The following is a 19,513-nucleotide window of genomic DNA, read 5'->3' as shown; positions in this document are numbered from 1 at the left end:
AAGTCATGGTTGTATCGGCTGGAGAGATGGGGTCACAGGCCCTGAACCACTTTTGCCCAATTACCTGTGGCCACAAGTACTGCTGTGGCCAGGAGGACAGAGTTGTGTGTGCTACTCCTCTGTTGCTACTGGGTTCGCTAGGGCTGCAGGTTCAGCTATAGTGGCTGAGGATCCAGGATAAGAGGCATTGCCTCTGCTGTTCTCTTGGTTTTGCCTCCCCAATGTGCTGGAGTCCACCCACCTTTAAATGTACAGATATGTGAAAATTCTGCAGTGTTCTGGTGTGTTAGGCAGAACCACCTTTGCTGACTTGTGGATGTTTTACTGGCTGCAGATTAAAGGGGAGCAACAAAGGGGGTGTCTCACCCGGCCATGATGCTAACATCACTCTGTCTTTGTTTTTAATGTATGTGTTTACCACTATACATTTCCCTCTTGGTACTGCTTTTGTTGCATTTCATAATTTTTGGTACATTCTGTTTTCACTCTCATTTGTCGCAAGATATTTTCTAATTTCTCTTGAGTGTGTGTGTGTATGTGTGTATGTTTTAACCCATGGGTTGTTCAAGAGTGTATTGTTTAATTTCAACATATTTGTGAATTTTCCAGTTTTGTTATTGATCTCAAGTTTCATACCATTCTGGTTGGAAAAGATATTTGGTATGATTTCAATCTTCTTAAATTTGTTAAGAAGTGTTTTGTGGCCTAACAAGTGATCTATCCTGGAGAATGTTCCTTGTATGTTTGAGAAGAATGTATAATTTATTGTTGTTGGGTGGAGTGTTATTTTAATGTCTATTAGGTCCAATTAGTCTACAGTATAGGTCAAGTCCTCTGTTTCCTACAGTATAGGTCAAGACCTTTAATCTGGTTGATTTCTACATTACTGAAAGTGAGAGACTGAAATCTCTACCATCATTGTGTTACTGTCTAATTCTCATTTCAATTCTGTCACTGTCTGCTTCATATATTTGGGTGCTCTGCTGTTAGGTGTATATATATTTATAGTTGTTATAACATCCTGGTGAGCTGCTGTTTTATCATTATAAAATGTTCTTCTTTGTCTCTTTTGACAGTTTTTGACTTAAAAATCTATTTATCTGATATAAGTATGGCCACTCCTGCTCTCTTTTAGTTATCATTTTCATTGAATACCTTTTTTCATCCTTGCACATTCAGCCTATGGATAACCTTAGATTTAAAGTGTATCTCTTATAAAGGGCATATTGTTGTTGTTGTTTTCAATACATTTAACCACTCTATGTCATTTGGTTTTCCATGAGAATTGTTCCACATGTAGATGTAATTTTTGGTGTTTTGTAGATGGTGAGCTCCACATCCTCCTACTCCACCATCTTGATCTCCACCCTCCCCAATGTCATTTGATTTGGAGTTTAATCTATTTATATTTAAGGCAGTTAGTGGTAGAGAGGATTCACTATTGTCATCTTGTTAATTGTTTATGTCTTCTAGTCTTCTAGTTATTTTGTCACCCTTTCCTCTTTTGCAGTTGTCTTTTGTGTTTTGATTTTTTTTTTTTTTTTGTAGTGACACACTTTGATTCCTTTCTCCATTTCTTTTGTGCATTCTCTATAATTTTCTTTGTGGTTACTATGGGGACTGCATCAAACATCTGTAAGAATCTACTTTAAACTGATAACAACTTAACATTAATCACATATAAAACTCTATTCCTTTATACTTCCTCTCTCATACCTTATGTTACTGATGTCACAACTTATATCTTTGTATATTCTGTATCCTCTAACATAGTTTTATAGTTATAGTTACTTTTCATGATTTTACTTATAATATTCTATGTCAGAATTAGAAATAATTTACACACCACCATTACAATATTATAAAACTCTGTATACATCTATATATTTACTTTTTATTTGAGAGCTTTACATTTTCAAATGCTTTAGTGTTGCTGTCTAGTGTCTTTTTTTTTTTTTTCAACTTGAAGAACTCCCTTTAGCAATACTCATAAGAAAGGCAAGTCTAGAACTCTCTCAGTTTTTCTTTAACTGGGAAGGTCTTTATTTCTTCTTCCTTTAGACTTTTCTGTATGTTTAAAATTTTCCTTAATAAAATGTTGGAGTAAAATAAAAATAAAGTTAAGAAATTTTAAAACAAAAACTTAGAAAAATTATTAAGCAGACACACCAAAGCATAATAAAGTATGTTAAGGTTTTAACATAAATGTTTTTAACTAGAGTTAAAATATTTATATCTTAAGGATAAAAATTACAGTGAAATGGATGAACCATAAGTGCTCTACCAATGAGTTCTGGCAAATGCATATCCATCATCCTGAAAGTACCTTCACTTTAATTTTTGAAGGATATTTTTTGCTGGCTACAGATTCTAGGATGATGGTTATTTTCATTTAGCACTACCAAGAATATGACTCCATTGTTTTGGATTCCCTTTTTTTCTGTTTAAAAGTTAGGTTTCATTCTAATAGTTGCTTCTTTGAATGTAGTCTTTTAAAAAAATGCATTTTGATTATTTTCAATTTTTTTCTTTGATTTTTGTTTCCAGCAGTTTTAATATGACACACCTAAATATGAATCTCTCTTTATTCCATCTGCAGTTCATAAGACTTCTTGAATCTGTACCTTAGTGTGTTTAATTAATTTTGGAAAGTTCTGAACCATTATCTTCTCAATTTGTGCACTTTACCCATTATACCTCTCCTCTCTGACACTTTACATTTTAGACCTTTCCACTATTTTTATTTCTCAACCTCTAATGTGTATTTTTCTTTGTTTCTGTCCATGCTTCATTCTGAATATTTTCTTTTGACTTCTAATTCACTGAATCACTCTTTGGATGTATCTACAGGCTTCTGGCAAGACTCTTAGCCTTTCCCTACCCAAATCCAACCACTCACAGCTCACCACCACTCTCTGGTATATGACCAAAAGAACCAATCTTGCTACCCTAAATCTGGGTTTAAACCTGTCACCAGAGCAGCCTAAGATTCTCAAATCATGTTTATTCCATAAACTCCAATCTTCATTTCTATGGGCAATGAGGCAACTTCCCCCATCCCCTCTATTTTATATATTTGATTTGTTTATCTGTCTCATTCCATAGGATAAAAGCTCCACGAAGGAAATGATTTTTGGTTGTTCAATTCGCTATTGTATCCCCACTGAATGAACAGTGTCAGGCATATAAATGTAAGCATCAAATAAATATATTAAATGAATAAGTGGTATGCCACACCTCTTTTATGAGAAATCATCAAAGTGAAACTTTATGAAAACACCAATCAGAAACTTTATTTTTTAAAACAACACCAAGAACAAAAAGCTACACGGGAGAACACAACAACTAAGTAAATATTAAAGAAAAAAAGTCAGTCAATTAGAATTTGAAGGAAGAGAAGGAAATCAACTGTTTGGTTATTTTTATGATCCTGCCCCAAACTGATTAAATCTATCAAGATTTGGGTTCAAAATCTCTTCTACTGCCCAGTTTGATTCATAACTTCCTGACACACTGATAAATTGTTGGTACTACTGAAATCTACGCATTAGGGACAGAAATGAGTTAAGTAGCTCTCTAAACTTGGGTGAATCTGACGCTTGATTTATTAATCTGCTCCAATGATCATTTATGGCAGCAATGGCACAGTGGTACCTAAGGCCAAAATCTACCTGAATCCCAAGTTATATCAATAAGGTTTATAGAATAAGGTTTTAAAACCTGCTGAATGCCTTGCTCCCTCCTACCAGATCAGTTTTCTGCTCTTTAGCTTGAGGGCAAAAGATGGGGAAAGGGTGGGGTGTGGTAGGAAATTTGTGCTGAACCAAATGTTCACGAATAAAAGTCATCCTTTATCTTTCTCCTTCTTTCGTCCCTCTGTAAGGAAATATTTTTGAGGTGGTATAGAGACTGTGGCAGCATATCTCCATGGCAGGGATCTTCAAATTTATACATGCGTCTATGAGCTGTGAGAGTAAATTCCCATGCACAACATAATCAAAAGGCCAACCACCCAAATACTTTTAGTCTTTATTTATTTATTTATTTATTGCCCCAAGATTCACTGCTTAGACTTTACTATAGGATCAACTAGATTTCAACCCACATCGTGGGTACTGTTTTCACTTAAGTTATATGGAAAGTTTTAAAGGGCTCTAGTGCATCTCTTTCTACCGAGACTACTAAAACGCTGTAGAATAACATTTAAATACTCATTTAGCACTGATGAACTCATTTGCCTCATTTTCTTAATCAAATATTTTTAAATTTAAAAATATATGCTCATTGTAAGAAGTCACATTTACAGATATATAAAGAATTAAGCTTCTCTCTGTTTTTCCCCTTCATGCTCCCTTTCCCCAAAGAAACCAATATGATCAGTCTGGTTATTATGTGCTTACATCTTACTATCCTTAATCAAATATAATTAAATATATAAGTTCCTTGTCTCCACCACTATATTTTAGAAAAACAAGATCATATCCCACACATTACTTTTCACCTTGAATCAACAATATATTATGGCCATAACTTCAGTTCAGATTAGCCAAGCTAGTGAACTGTTATTGTAATCATAATGCTGGGAATAATGATTACTCATAATAACTTCAATTTAAAATCAGAATTAGAATTATGCTGTATTCTGTCCATAATTATAGTCAATTCCATGCAGGCCTAACAGTTTTTTAAATAGAGTAGGTGCTCACAGATATTTGTTGGATTGAAGAGAAAAATAAAAGCAGAGAGATGATTTAATGTTATAAATTTTTTCAAGATATTTGATGAGGTTTCTGAAAAAAAGCAAAATAAAATGAAAGACCAAGAATGGTCCATGAAATTATGTTGTCTTTAAAAGTTACAACTAGTACGAATATGAGCTTTTATAATTATATAAAATATATAATTGTCCCATGGGTTATTTCAACAAAAAACAAAATTAAGTACTAAGTGATAGTAGGGTACGTTAGTAAAATTGGAGCTAAATTTCCGTGAACCTTCTCTCTTAATGAATGCAATGGCTTTGCCAATAATTAATTTGAAATATTATTTCTCATAAAGCTGTTTGAAAAATCTAAAACAACTACATAAGGAAGGAAGAGTTTCTGAACTGTTAAAAGTCTTTATTCTTCTGTTAAAGATTATGCATTTTAATATGATCTGTTGGCTGATTTATGTAAAGCTTTGTATTTTTCATTTTCTCAAGCCTGTCAGAGTAGTGATGTAGGTATGGTTCATTTTAGCATCAAGTTTGCCATAAGCAATAAAGCCAGAGCCCCCAAAAGAAATTTTAATATATTTCCCCATTTTTAACCTGGAGCTTTTCATTATTCAGGTATTTTGTTTGGGATCCCATGTTTAGTTGATATAATTTTTACACTCACATAAATAAATATTTTAACTTAAAGGTAACATTTAAATAGGTTAATTATTCAATAGAAAAGTTTAAGGGTCATTATATATAAAGTGCAAATCTTAGTGATAAATTTTACACTAACAACCTCTCTAAAGGCTGTATTTTATGTTCCAGTTTGCTTGGAGCATTTTTCTCTAACAGAATAAAAGAAAAATAAACAAGAACGTGACTTTCATTAAATGGTATGCAACATGAAATGGAAGCACGTCTATAAAATTTTGTAAGAAAAAAAAATGAAGTATGAAAATAACAATCAGTTAAATTAAAAAATTCTTATTGCAGAACTAGCTGCTGTTGTAGGGGGTGTGAAGATGAAAAAAGAAGAGTTGTTAAGAAATTTACAGTCTAGTAGAAATAATAAGTCCTTAAACAACTATAACATAAGCTGCTTAAATTAATGGTCACAAGAGAGGAACAAACAAAGTATTAGGGCAGTTCATCTGGTGTGGCTAAGTGTATAAGAGTATTTGAATTCAGTCATACATCATGGACAGGATGTAAACAGTTAAAAAAGACAGAATAAGCAAAGGCAAGGGAGGAAAGAAGCAGAAGGCATGGTAAGGGACTTTTCCAATGGTTCTGTATTACAAGAGCAAAGGCACACGTGGGGGAATCCTGGGAGAAAGACTGAAAAAGGATGTTATGGCAACATGTCATAGCTAAACATCTTACTTATTGAGAAAACCATGTAGTGCCATTATGGATTTTTGTACATAGAAACAAAAACTAGAAAGAAAAATCTAATATGGCAATGAAGCAGAATATGGGGAGAATAAAAGCAAGGAGTCCACTTAAAGAAGTTCTCTCTTGTCCAAGAGTTTGGGCAAGATACAAATTTAACTAGAGAGATGGGCACGGAGATGGAATAGTGTACAATAGGGGTCCCCAACCCCTGGGCCATGGACCAGCACGAGTCCGTGGCCTGTTAGGAACTGGGCCACACAGTAGGAGGTGAGTGGTGTGCGAGTGAGTGAAGCTTCATCTGCCTCTCCTCACTGCTTCCCATCGCTCACATTACTGCCTGAACCATCACCCACACTCCCAACTGTGGAAAAATTGTCTTCCACGAAAATGGTCCTTGGTGCCAAAAAGGTTGGGGGCCGCTGGTGTACAAGACATTAAAACTAACTTACAAAGGATTAGATAACCAATTGAATGTCCATGGTAAAGAAGAGATGATTTGTTTTTTTCTGTGCCTGAGTTACTATGGGGAAAAGAGTTGTGTTAAATAACAACAAACAAGGAAAAGGTGCACTTGGAGGGGAAAATGATTTCAAAGTTTGTACATAATGAGCTTGATATTTACTGGCAGTCATGTCCAGCAGGCAGTCAGAAATAAGGATGTAGAGTTAAAGGGAAAAAAAAGATAGTAGTAGAAAGTCCAGAAAGAGAGTGCTTGAGAATTATCTGCATAGAGGTTAAAAGTAAACTTGTGGGAGAAGACACAGTCTTTGTCAGAGAAAATACTGACAAAGAATAAAATGGAGCCTTAAAAAGAACTTGAGGCATATATATATATATATATATATATATATATATATATATATATATATATATGTTGAAGGTAAGAAGCAAAGAAGCTATTGAAGAAGACAAGAAATCTTGAGAGAGTGGAAGGAAAGTCAGAATAGTACAATGACATATACACATTATAGGAAAAAATTTTGAGGAGATGGTAGTCAATATTATCAGGAAAAATGATTAACAATTATGAAGACAGAAAAGACCAACATCAAAGTAATTGAGGTCAAGCTAGATTGCAAATGTGTTATAAAGTGAGTAGAAACTAAAGAAATTTAGGGAACAGATACGGACGGATTTTCAGAGTGGTATTCAAAGTATACATTTGAGGTCTCACTATTATTTGGGGTAGAGTGTTAATTTGTTAATATGAGTTTAAGATAACAATGTGAATTTGATAAAACATGTGGAAGAGTATCTATCATTTTTGCCCTCTAGCATTTATTCATCTTCTTTTGTTAATTATACTTTGTTTTCCCTCTATAGAATCCCCTTCTCTACTACCTGCGTGGGCTCAGGAGTAAAGCTGGTGACTTGGCCAATGCTTTACCCAATCCATTGAGATGTAATAAAATTTCTGGGAAAGGAACTCTTATTTCTTTCCTGATTCACTCTCAGAATGTCGTCTCAAAGCCTGATATTAAAAAGAAAAAAAAAAAGTCCTAAAGGAGGCAACATTTAACTGATTAAGTTAGAACGATGAACATTAAAAAGGATGTCTTAAGCACATATACATATATACATAAAACTCTGATGAAAGAAATCAAAGAAGAATGTAATAAATAGATATTCCATGATCTTGGATAGTAGGATTCAATATTGTTAAGATGTCAGTTCTTTCCAACTTGATCTATAGATTCAATGTGGTCCCATTCAAAATCTTAGCAAGTTATTTTGTGGATATCAAAAAACTGACTCTAATGTTTATATGGAAAGGTAAAAGACCTAGAATAGTCACCACAGTATTGAAGGAGAAGAACAAAGTCAGAATCTGACATTATCTGACTTGAAGACATATTATAAAGCTACAGTAACTAAGACTTTGTGGTATTGGCAAGAGAATAGGCAAACAAATCAATAGAACAGAATAGAGAGCTCAAAAATAGGTCCACACAAATACAGACAAAGGAGCAAGGCAATATAATGGAGAAAATATAGTCTTTTCAACAAATGGTGCTAGAACCATTAGATATGCACACATTAAAAAAATGAATGCAGACGCAAACCTAATACCCCTTCACAAAAATTAAGTCAAAATGGATAACAGACCCAAGTGTAAAATGCAAAGCCATAAAAATCCTAGAAGATAAAATAGGAGAAAACCTAGATGACCTTGGGTTTGGTGATGACTTTTAGATACAACACCAAAGGCATGATCCAGGAAAAAAATAATTAATAAGCTGGGCTTCATTAAAATTAAATACTTCTGCTCTGTGAAAGACACTGGAAAAAGAATGAGTAGACAAGTCATAGACTCGGAGAAAATACTTGCAAAAGACATAGCTGATAAAGAACTATTTCCAAAATATATAGAGAACTGTTAAAAACTCAATAATAAAAAACAGAGAGTTCGAATAAAAAATTGGCAAAAGATCTAAACAGACATCTCACCAAATATGATACAGAGATAGCAAATAAATACATGAAAAGATGTTCCATGCCACACGTCATGAGAGAAATGCAAATTAAAACAGCAATGAGGGGATTTCCCTGGTGGTCCAGTGGTTAAGACTCCACACTCCCAACGCAGGGGGCTGGGTCTGATCCCTGGTCAGGGAACTAGATCCCACATGTCACAACTAAGAGCTCACATGCTACAACTCAAGATCCTGAGCACTGCAACTAAAAGATCCCACAGGCGGCAACAAAGATCCTGAGTGCCAAATAAATAAATAAATATTAAAAAAAAAACAAAACAGCAATGAGATACCATCACACACCTATTAGAATGATGAAGGTCCAAAACACTGACAGCACCAAAAGCTGGCAAGGATGTGGAGCAAGAGGAACTCTCATTCACTGCTGATGGGAATGCAAAATAGTACAGCCACTTTGGAAGACAGTTTGGTGGTTTCTTGTAAAATTAAATATACTCTTACCACATAATCCAGCAATCATGTTCCTTGGTATTTACCCAATAGAGTTGAAAACTTATGTCCACACAAAAACTTGCACATGGATGTTTTACAAAAGCTTTATTCACAATTGCCAGAACTTCAAGCAACCAAGATGTCCTTCAGTAGGTGAAAGGATAAATACATTATGGTATGTCCAGACAATGGAATATTATTAAGCATTTAAAAACTTATGAAAAGACATGCAGGAACCTTAAATGCATATTACTAAGTCAAAGAAGCCAATCTAAAAATGGCACATACCATATTATTCTAACTATATGATGTTCTGGAAAAGGCAAAACTATGGAGATAATAAAAAGATCAGTGGTTGCAGGGGTTGGAGGTAGTTAAGTGATGAAAGGTGGAGCATGGAGGATTTTTAGGGCAGTGAAAATATTCTGTATGATACCATAATGATGGATACATGTAATCTATAGAATGTACAAAGCCAAGAGTGAACTGTAATGTAAACTATGAACTTTGAGTGATTACGATGTGCAATGTAGGTTCGTTAATTGTAACAAATGTACCCCTCTGGGGAGGGATGTTGATAATGAGGAAGACTATGCATATGTGGGTGCAGGGGGTAAATGGGAAATTTCTGTACTTGCCCTCCAATTTTTCTGTGAACCGAAAACTGCTCTAAAAAAATGTCTTAAGAAAAAAAGAAAAAGAAATGAGCTGTTAAACCATGAAAAGACACAATGGAATCCAAATGCATATTAGTAAGTGAAAGAAGCCAATATGAGATGGCAACATACTAAATGATCCCAACTACATGATGTTGTGGAAAAGGCAAAACTATGGCAAGAGTAAACACATCAGAGGTTACCAGGGGTTAGAGGAAAAGTAAGGATGAATAGGCAGAGCTATTCTGTATTATACTATAATGGTAGATACAAGTCATTATGCATTTGTCCAAACCCACAGAACGTACAACACCAAGAGTGACTCATCATGTAACTATGGTCTTTGGGTAATAACTGATGTGTCCGTGTAAATTCCTTGATTGTAACAAATGTACTGTTGCGGTGTGGGATGTTGACAGCTGGGGGGGGCTGTGCATGTGTGGGAACTCTCTGTACATTCCACTCAATTTTGCTGCAAACTCTAAAAGTAGTCTGAAGTCAGCATAGGTAATACCGAAAAACTACATTTTTTAATCAGTTATAAAACAACCAGTAAGAGTTAATGGTATTCTTCGTGATTGTCCAATAATGTTGAAACAATGAATATATTCAAAACAAAAATGGTGATGCCCGGTAGAATAAACTTGATTAGCTAAATACAGTGACTACCTTTTCATCCTCATTTTCAATTGCCTTTGCATTAGGATACTATAGGCAGAGATGAAAGCAGGAACAAGAAAGAGGAAAATAAACCAGTGTGATGAAAGCAAAGAAATGTTACAGAAATGAGGATTTCAGATGAAGTAAAAGGGGAAAAAAGAAGGTACCAATCACAGAGATCATGGATTGGATGTGTTAACCAATTAATCAATGGTTCTATCCACTTCTGATAAAGATAAATATTTCTAAAAATAAAAAAATGTAATGAAAAAAGTGGGACATAATAATTGAGAAAATGCTACGTGATTTTTAAAATATAAAAATACCAGCTTAGTAACAAAAATGCTTTTCAAGAGTTATGTATATAATTAGATGTTCTGCAGTTGTCAGGTACTGGGGACACCTAAGGAAAAAAAAAAAAAGGAAATGCAGCATATTTATTCAGTGTCAGTGAGTACTGCACCTTAAAGAAGTAATATTCTTTTCTGCAAGAGGGCAAATGGATAGAGAAGCCCAAAGCAATACCAAAATAGTGTGAATACTGAGCTATTTAGGTAGAGGTGAACATACAATGGCTAATGTATTTAAACCAGAATTTGGTGGTTTTGATTTTTTTGTGGGTGCCCATGGCAGCAAAAGTAGCAGAGACCTAGAAGAGGCTCCTTTCAGTGGGTCTGAAAGATGTCTGGATAGTTTAGCTTCATTCTCTTGAGGTTTACCAGTTTTTTGGTAAAAGGTCACCAATAGTCATCTTTCAGCCCAGTTCAATCACCTCTTTTCAACCTTGTCTTTTCTAGTTTTTCTAGAGAAATGGCACCAAATATTATTCTCTACTTTTGGAAATTCTTGCTGATTGAGAGATTACTGGGGTTCCCATTTTTCTCCTTCCTTTGCCAATCATTGATTCTCTTGGTTCTTCAGATTCTCTATCATATATATGACTGTGAGTGTGCCTCAAGACACTTGATGACAGAACACGAAAGATGCAGACTTCTTCCAATCATTTATGCCTCAAGGAGCAGAGCTTTTAATCACAGGGTCTAATCTAGACCTTAACTATTCCACAAAACATTTTAAAATTGACTTCTGCTGTGTTTTGACAATCAATGTATTTAAAATAAAACTATCACACTTTTTGCTTCATTTTCCATCTTTCATTTGTACGACTGTTCCCCTGTATATTTTTGGAAAAGGTTTAATTTGTCCTTTTCTTCTCCTCTTAAACTTTGTATAATGAAGATCCAATTTATCCTCAAACCTTTCCCCTAAGGCTGATGCTCAATAACCTAATTCTTAATTTTCTAGATGATTTAATATTTGGTTATACACCGTCCTGTCTTCTCCTTGATTAATGTATATATGATTCCCTTTTCAAATGAACTGCAAACTCTTCAGCAATGTAATATCTTTTACATAATATACAGCTCTTAAAACTATAAACATCTGCAGAATTCTTAGTTACTGATCGAGGATTTGAAAAAAATCACTGTTTTTACCCTTTCATTTGTTGTTATAGAATTACATCTATAGAGACAACGCACATATCTCAATTTTCTCTTTAAATCACTGTGAAATAGATTTACTTGCCTTGTCCTCCAAGTGCAATTCTAAAAAGCGTAGGTAAGCCACAGGTGCAAATGCATCAGCTGAATGTGTGATTACTTCTGATGAATCCCTGAAATAAAAAAACGTTATAATACATTTATCTACTATGCAAAATCTGTTTTGTGGCAAGTTGCTCCTACTAGTGACTAGAAAAGACCAAAAATCCTCATTTATTTCCACTAGTATACTATTGTATACATATTTACTACATAATTAATGATTAACATCTACTTTTAATAATCCAATATTTAATTGGGGAAAAGATTGAGAATATTAAACTTTCAAAAATAAGTAAAGACCTTTTCATCTTTATGAGGACACACAGTTCAACTTTCAGGTTCACTCAAAGATCTCTGAACAGTTTTACAACTTGAAACTTCAATTTCATTTTCACAAATTTGGTTGGTATGGGCTACCATTAAACAGTAGTGCTTTATCTTCATTATTCTTTTCATTTTCAAGAGGTAATTCGTCCAGTGTTTCACACAAAATCTCAATTATCCTTCACAAAGGCAGTACTGGTGATGGTTTTAAGCTCTAGATGAACTCTTCACACTGCAATATCATTGTTATTAAAATTGATTGTCTGACATAGCAATTACCACATTCAGGTAAAATAGTATGAACTGCTTGCTGGCACCATATGGATACATGTAAATTAACTCAACTTTTATCAAAGATACCCTGTAAAGCACATATGAATAACTAAGATTATGTGTGAAGTTCTAATAACTAATTATTTTTATTGTTGTTTATTAAGAAAGCAATAGTGTTTTTGTATTTTAACTCAAATTCTAAAAGCAGAAATTTCTCATATCTCTTTAATGCCTTAGGAACTAGTTCCAATGTTTATATTAGTACATTGTTAGCACTTTAACCATTGCTGTTCAGCAAAATAAATTCTTACTTTGATTCTTTTCCACTAATGTAAAATATTTTTGAATTAACTTTTGTAATGCAAAGTTATTTAGTGACAATAGAAGAAATCTCAAAAGACTAGGATCCGATATATTAAATTTTCATGAGCAAAATATGCTTACTTTTCACTTGAAAGATCAGAGATAGAGAAAAAAGTTTGATGGTAAAAAAAAAAAATCAACTACTATTCATGAACCATTAGTATCAAATACGTATCTTGTTAGTGTTTCAAAAAATTACATTAAAACAGGCTTCTATGACTTTAAAAGAAAAACATTATAATCGGGATCATGAAAGAAAGTAATAACCTGCCTTCACAGACTACCTAACCGAAAAATGCCTCAATGTATAATGAGCAATAGGAGAAAGAGAAAGAAAAGAGGAGACCCTCTTGCTTTCTACCACCTGTCTCTCTGCCTTGTTAACTCTAGTCTAGTCATCTTGTCTATTTACTCCAGAGTTGTCTGTTCTGGTCCTATCTTGGTTCCTCAATAGATTCAAATTCTAGTTCCTGTGTATGACCTCATTCTTACATTAAATTTCAATCTCTATGTTCCCAATCCCAGCTTTGGAAACTGATCCTGAGCCTCAATAATGCCTGATGTAGGCAGCTTGGTCTTGATATCCTTGACAATGGGTACACCAAAACCATGATTAACCTGAACCAGTGATGTGTCAGTGGAAAGGGTTTCGGGCCCTCCTTTCTCTTGACAGTTATTCCCACTAGAAACAGAAGATTGACAGCAAATAGCTCACTTAATTGATACAATTACTGCATTCTGAACCAAGATTGTTATCCAGAGAAAATATATAACATTCTGAACACTAAGTGAAGAGGAATATGGTTTTTATGGATTCTATTAAATCCATAATCTCTGACTAACGTCATTTCATTCAGTTATACAAAGCCAGAATCAACTGGGAGACAGATAATAGATTCAAATAAATGGCTTTTAGCTTCAAACAGAATAATGCCACGACTGCTCTGCTTTCCTTTCATAAACTCACCTGAAACTCAACTTTCAAGAGTCTCTGGTTTCTGTCTGCTTCATGGATTTCTCTGAAACCTAGAGCAGAATCTGCTGGAATACCCTCAGAGAGACCCAGAAAATTAAGAAAAACTCTACAACAGCAAAAATGCTTTCCAGTTGGCTACCCTCCTCCTCTTTCCCTATTAATACAAGTAATCAGTGCAGCCCCTTCCTCTTACACAACTGAGGTTTCTCAGTAGCCAAGAGCTGGATCCCATGCTCCCTTTCACTGCTGCGTTAGGCTTATCCCTAGTTACGACTTCAAAAGGGCAGCTAGCTGAGTCAGGTCTGAGTCTCTCTTCCCTGACTATAGGCTCTCTCTCAAGTTAAGAGATCAGGCCCTAACCCTCTCACTTCAAAACACTGAATTTCTCTTGAGGCTCAGCCATGGTCTTGGTTCCTACTTCCCCTCTGAAAAGACAACTGCACGCAGGTATTCCCCATGGGCTCACACTTATCCTCACAAGACATTTCCAACATCATTTCCGTGAAGGCTTGCCTGACATCTTCAGACAGTGCTAGTTTTCTGCTTTATGTGCTTTGGTAATGCATTTACAGACCTTTCATAACACATCCACTATATTATAATTATGTGTCTGTGTGCTTGTCTTCCTTCTTGAGAGGGAACAGGTTTTGTTCATCTTTGTCTGCCTGTCTCCCCACACTCCACCTCTGGCTCAGTGCAGAATACACTGCCTTATTTTCAATCATTTGTTGAATAACTGTATAGTTTAACTTTGTTAAGTATCTTTACATTTACACAGTAACTACTGACACTATCAAAAACCCACACTGATTTTTCAATTACCAATCTTCACACGAATACGTACATTTTCATACATGCATACTGTATATATATGGATACATGAACATAAGCATACATGTATACCAATAACAATATATGGTTATCTCTAGCATAATAAAAATAATTATATAAATTTAAATACAAGGAAAATGGTTCATGAATTCTAATAAATTCCCAAGTGATACAGAATAGATATGAGAAGGCAGATAAGGAAAGTACTTGATTCATCCTCACGGCTAAATGCCATATTACGATGCTCTGGGCTGAGTTCTGTCTTGAATAGGTAGAAACGAGGAGTAAGTGGGGAAAATGAGAGCATAGTGTTTTAATCACAGAATTTAGTTCTTCTTTTCATCCCTCCTTCCTTCCCATTGTTTCTTCTATCCATCCATCCATCCCATACACAGCAACTCTGTAGCAGTAGTACATTAATATTGACAATTCAAATGGAAATATGGGGTTGTATCAAAGATTGACATTAAAATTGTGTTCATTAACAGTGAGAAGAAAATTATCACCTTCATTAATACATTGGGATTTTAGCTCTTACTTTATTTTCAAAATACTGGCTATATTCCCCATGTTTTAGTTCTTACTTTTGATATGCATACACATATATTTCAAAGTAAGAAATAAAAAGAAAGTAGGTTTTTAAAAAAAAAATTATTTCTTTTAGGCTGCGTTGGGTCTTCATTGCTGTGCGCGGGCTTCTCTCTACTTGCGGCGAGCAGGGGGTGGCACTCTGTTGTGGTGTGCGAGCTTCTCACTGCGGTGACTTGTTGCATAGCATAGGTCCTAGGTGCGCAGGCTCAGTAGTCGTGGCTCGCGGGCTCTAGAGCGCAGGCTCAGCAGTTGTGGCTCACGGGCTTAGTTGCTCCGCGGCATGTGGGATCTTCCTAGACCAGGGCTCGAACCCGTGTACCCTGCATTGGCAGGTGGATTCTTAACCGCTGCGCCACCAGGGACACCGAGAAAGTAGGTTTTTTATTTGAGGACCTACAGTTGTCCTCTTTTCTTAAAGACTAGGCTGCAATTCTTTTTGTCAAGGCTCCTCAGGAAAAACCCCTCATTTTCTGATCTAAAAATTTGCATCTAGAGGTGAGTAGTCACATCCTAATTGATGTGAAAAGTAAACTGTAAAATGTTCTAGTCAAAAATTTAAAAGATTACTTCCGCACAAAGACTGTTATACCAGTGTTTCCTACAAGATTTTTAAAATGTTAGTTGGAATTTGGGGCAAAATGTATCTCATAATAAACTTCTAGAACCACCTTAATTTGTCTAAATTATTTCATTATGCAAGAGATTCTATCTGTGTTTTTGAAAAAAAAAAATCACACCTAATTATAATCAAATCATTTTGCATGCAAAAGTTTATTTTTTCTCCTCATAGTCTCCTTTTCTAACATAAAATTTGAATTAGACATTTAAAAGGGGATTCCTAATAATCAACTAGTTGTATGCTAACTGTGGAAGATCACTACTATGTCAAATATAACAGGAGAAATTATTAACTTTGTCCCCCCAAACGCATTCTAACTGACAGGATCCAGTATGATTAACTGTCAATTGTTAACAAGTAGTTACCAGGTCTAAACTTATCTTTTAATTGTGTCACATGGAAAACTATCTCTAAACAAAATAACTTTAATTTATATACAGTTTTAGAATGTGCAATGCATATTCATTCACATCATCACGTTTAGTGCTTATCAGATAGGTATGATAAGGACATTTTCTATTTTAAAGAGAAGGAAAGATTTTGTATATAGTAGGTGACATTCTTCTTCCATTCAACTACTACAAGCTCTAGTTATAACCTAAGAAAGGAATACATAAAAGTGAAATAGGATATTTAAAGCTAAACAATAAATGAAAAATTAATTCCACGATATTTAACATTTATCAGTGCCTACTACTGTGTGTTCTGAGAGTTCAGATATGAGGACAAGCACTGGAAGTAGTAACAACCAAAGCCTTTAAAATTGGAAGGATTTAGCAAAGTGGGGATAAATGGGAAGGCAATCTAGCGAAAAGAAATCGAATAAGAAAGTTATGAAGCTGAGGTGAGGCAGAGCCTATGAAGAAAAAAAATCAAAGAACACGCTTAAGCATCAGAATCAGATTAGTGAGTAGCTGATAACTGAGTAAGAAAGAAATGTCAGTTCTTCCCCTTCTGTTCTCAAGGTACACACTCGTATGTTAGCACTTCCAGTATTGCTGATTTGCCTCTCCATTCTTACAGAAGAACTTTTACAGAGCAGGGTGGCAGCTTGCAGACTTCCACCCACATGATTATCCTCAACAAATGATTATCCAGTGCAATTGAACAGCTCATTTTGGCACTAGAGGGTTCTAATACACCTTCCCTGACATCCTTCTCTTCAACAGCATGATTAACTCCCATTATGTCATTGCCTCAGTCAGGTTGAGGTTTCTCTATCTGCACAATGATGAGGTGAAAGATTCATTTTTCAGGTCTAAAGTACTATGATAAATAAACCTTATGGTTATGTAGTGTAAAGCAGCACATTTCTTATAATTCTATGTTGTCCATAAAGAGTTCTGGGTGCTCCAGGACCTCAAGTTGTCCAATAAACAGGAAGAGTATTATTCTTTGGCCTTCTTTCTCTTATTGTGCTTTTTATTTTTTTCTAATTTGGTTAGTCTAATAAGTATATTGCAAGTTTCCTATTATACTATAATTTCACCCTAGCATGGAAATGTTTTTCTTAAGTAACCAAACAGTATTATTTCATAGAAGTAATACCTAAGGCACAGTTCATTCAATGAATTGTTTTGTGATCACTGAAGCCAGAAGAAATACCTCTCGTTTATGAACTTATTCTTCTGACTCTTATCCTCTATCACTTTGTGTCACAATTTTATGCAGATGTGTCTTCCTTCCACCCTTCTGGAGACAGGAACTATGTTTCAACATCAGTGGTGCCCAGTAGAATGCTTTAGACATAATAGGTACTTGATATATATTTGCCAAATATATTATTATTATGTTCGATGATTATTAATGGAAAACAAGTTAGAAGAAATGAGAGAAGCAAGAGTGGGTGAATACTGCACAGGGTAATGAAAAGGTCTTGGCTATGTTTCCCAAGATAAATGTAACTTTTAGAAAATTCACCTGGAGTTGTCTTAACTTCTTAGAACATTCTTTCCCTCATTATTAATATGTACAAAGAAGTCACCTTTCAGTGTTGAAAATATTAAAGCTGTCCATTCGATACAAGATTCTAGTCTTTCATCAGATGAGGTTTCTGAAATCAAGCATAATTCTGAAAACCTTTTCAAGAAGCTGAAGAGCTTAGGAAAAGCAAATAAAGTGCTCTCTTAGCATATGAGAGGAGTGATATAGAGTATGGATAATAATGTTAACAAACTGAAGAAAGTTCCTATTTTTTGCTACACGAATTTTAACAATTTATGGCAAAGAAATCACACTATTCACCATAAAACAGAATTCATTTAAAAACAAAGTTTATATGTAAATATAACCCCAAATAATTGAAGAGAAATGTTTAGTATTACCATTCTAAGTTATTAAAGCCAAGAAAAAGGAAAAAGAGAACGGAGTTAATGGAACCCACAGGCTACTGATGTGGCAGTTTATCAAATGTAGCTGTAATGAAAGATAAATAACACAGGCAATTCACACTTCATGAAAGGATAAAAGTGTCAGTGTGTAGGTACCAGTTTTACTGCAGGCCATAATCAGCAAGTAAATAAAGTGCAATGTATAAAAAGTTTATAGGCTTCTATGAAGGCCTCGTCTTGTCATGTATTGATTTAGGTATTCAGACGACTTCACTGGTATTAAACAAATTGAGTGTTTGTGAACTTGGAGGACATGTTCTATTTCTCTTAACAAAAGTTGCCTCCAGCTTAATGTTACATTGCTTCCATCACTTAAATTTGAGGAAGGGGAAGAAAATGCTGAAATGATATCTTACACAATTATTTTCTTCTTAAATAGAGGGCAGTCCAAAGTGAACGTTTCATACTCTCCACCTTCTCCACAAACATGGACTCCGTACTTCTTAGAAAGCTGAAAATAGGGGAAAAAAAGAAAAAGAAAAAGAAGGAAAGAAACAGGAATCTTAAAATTAGTTAGCAAAAATGCTCACTTAACTTATTTTGTCCTGAAAAATATCCATGCCAGAAACTTTAATTCCAAAATAGATGGTGAGCTACAGGAAAATAACTGTATATTTCTGCTTAAAATATGTGTTTAAAACCATATGAAAAATGTTATCATAAAGCATAGCATTTTTAATAATCACCAAACCCTTATAAAAAGATGTAAGGGACCAACATTTTTGTGTATAATGAGAAAGCTTAAAGATTACTATAAAGTTTAGGAATGCCACTAGCTTTAGCTTCAAAGGGAGGCTAAGGGGGAAAGATACTAAGTAATTACGTAGTAAATGAGGATATATGCAGCCAAACTGTGCTTTCCCCTGCCCTTTGACCTATATGTAGAAGGGGAAAAAATGTTGTGTTTAGAGCATTTCTCAGAGACACAGAGAATGTAATCTAAGGCCTTTCCTTGGGCCTGCGCACACAAAGAAGCCATAAACATGGTTATTATGCTTAAGGTTATTATTAATTGTAAAGTTCCAAGGGTATCAAGAACTAATGAAGTTCCAACGCTGCAGACAAGCCCTAGGAAAGTATAACTCCCAGAAAGGTTGGGATAGCTTATAATGTTGTCTGATTAAACCTGAAATTAAAACACACAAATAAATAAGCAAAGAAACAAAAAAATTCCCTGTGCTTTGCATTGAATATAAGCTGTG

At 34.7% G+C, this 19,513-nt stretch overlaps 1 protein-coding gene across 2 annotated transcripts in view; it reads right to left on the bottom strand.

Moving 5' to 3' along the window:
* Positions 1 to 10,627: 10,627 nt before the first annotated feature.
* DPH6 (diphthamine biosynthesis 6) overlaps positions 10,628 to 19,513 on the bottom strand; it is a 176,565-nt gene continuing 167,679 nt past the window's right edge. Inside the window, exons 7-9 of one of the 2 annotated variants that reach the window (XM_029236219.1) lie at positions 18,668 to 18,762; positions 11,928 to 12,015; positions 10,628 to 10,743 (exon numbers count right to left, since the gene is read on the bottom strand). In XM_029236219.1, coding sequence (XP_029092052.1) covers positions 10,690 to 10,743; positions 11,928 to 12,015; positions 18,668 to 18,762 — 237 coding nt within the window. In that variant the 3' untranslated portion in view covers positions 10,628 to 10,689. Of the gene's footprint in view, positions 10,744 to 11,887; positions 12,016 to 18,667; positions 18,763 to 19,513 lie in introns of those variants that run through there. The other variant, XM_029236218.1, reaches the window with a different exon arrangement.

The sequence above is a fragment of the Monodon monoceros genome, unplaced genomic scaffold (genome assembly GCF_005190385.1).
Source record: "Monodon monoceros isolate NGI ecotype Baffin Bay Population unplaced genomic scaffold, NGI_Narwhal_1 Super_Scaffold_21, whole genome shotgun sequence".
NCBI lineage: Eukaryota > Metazoa > Chordata > Mammalia > Artiodactyla > Monodontidae > Monodon > Monodon monoceros.
Note: the sequence above shows the minus strand (reverse complement) of the source record. Positions and strands in the feature narration are given on the sequence as shown.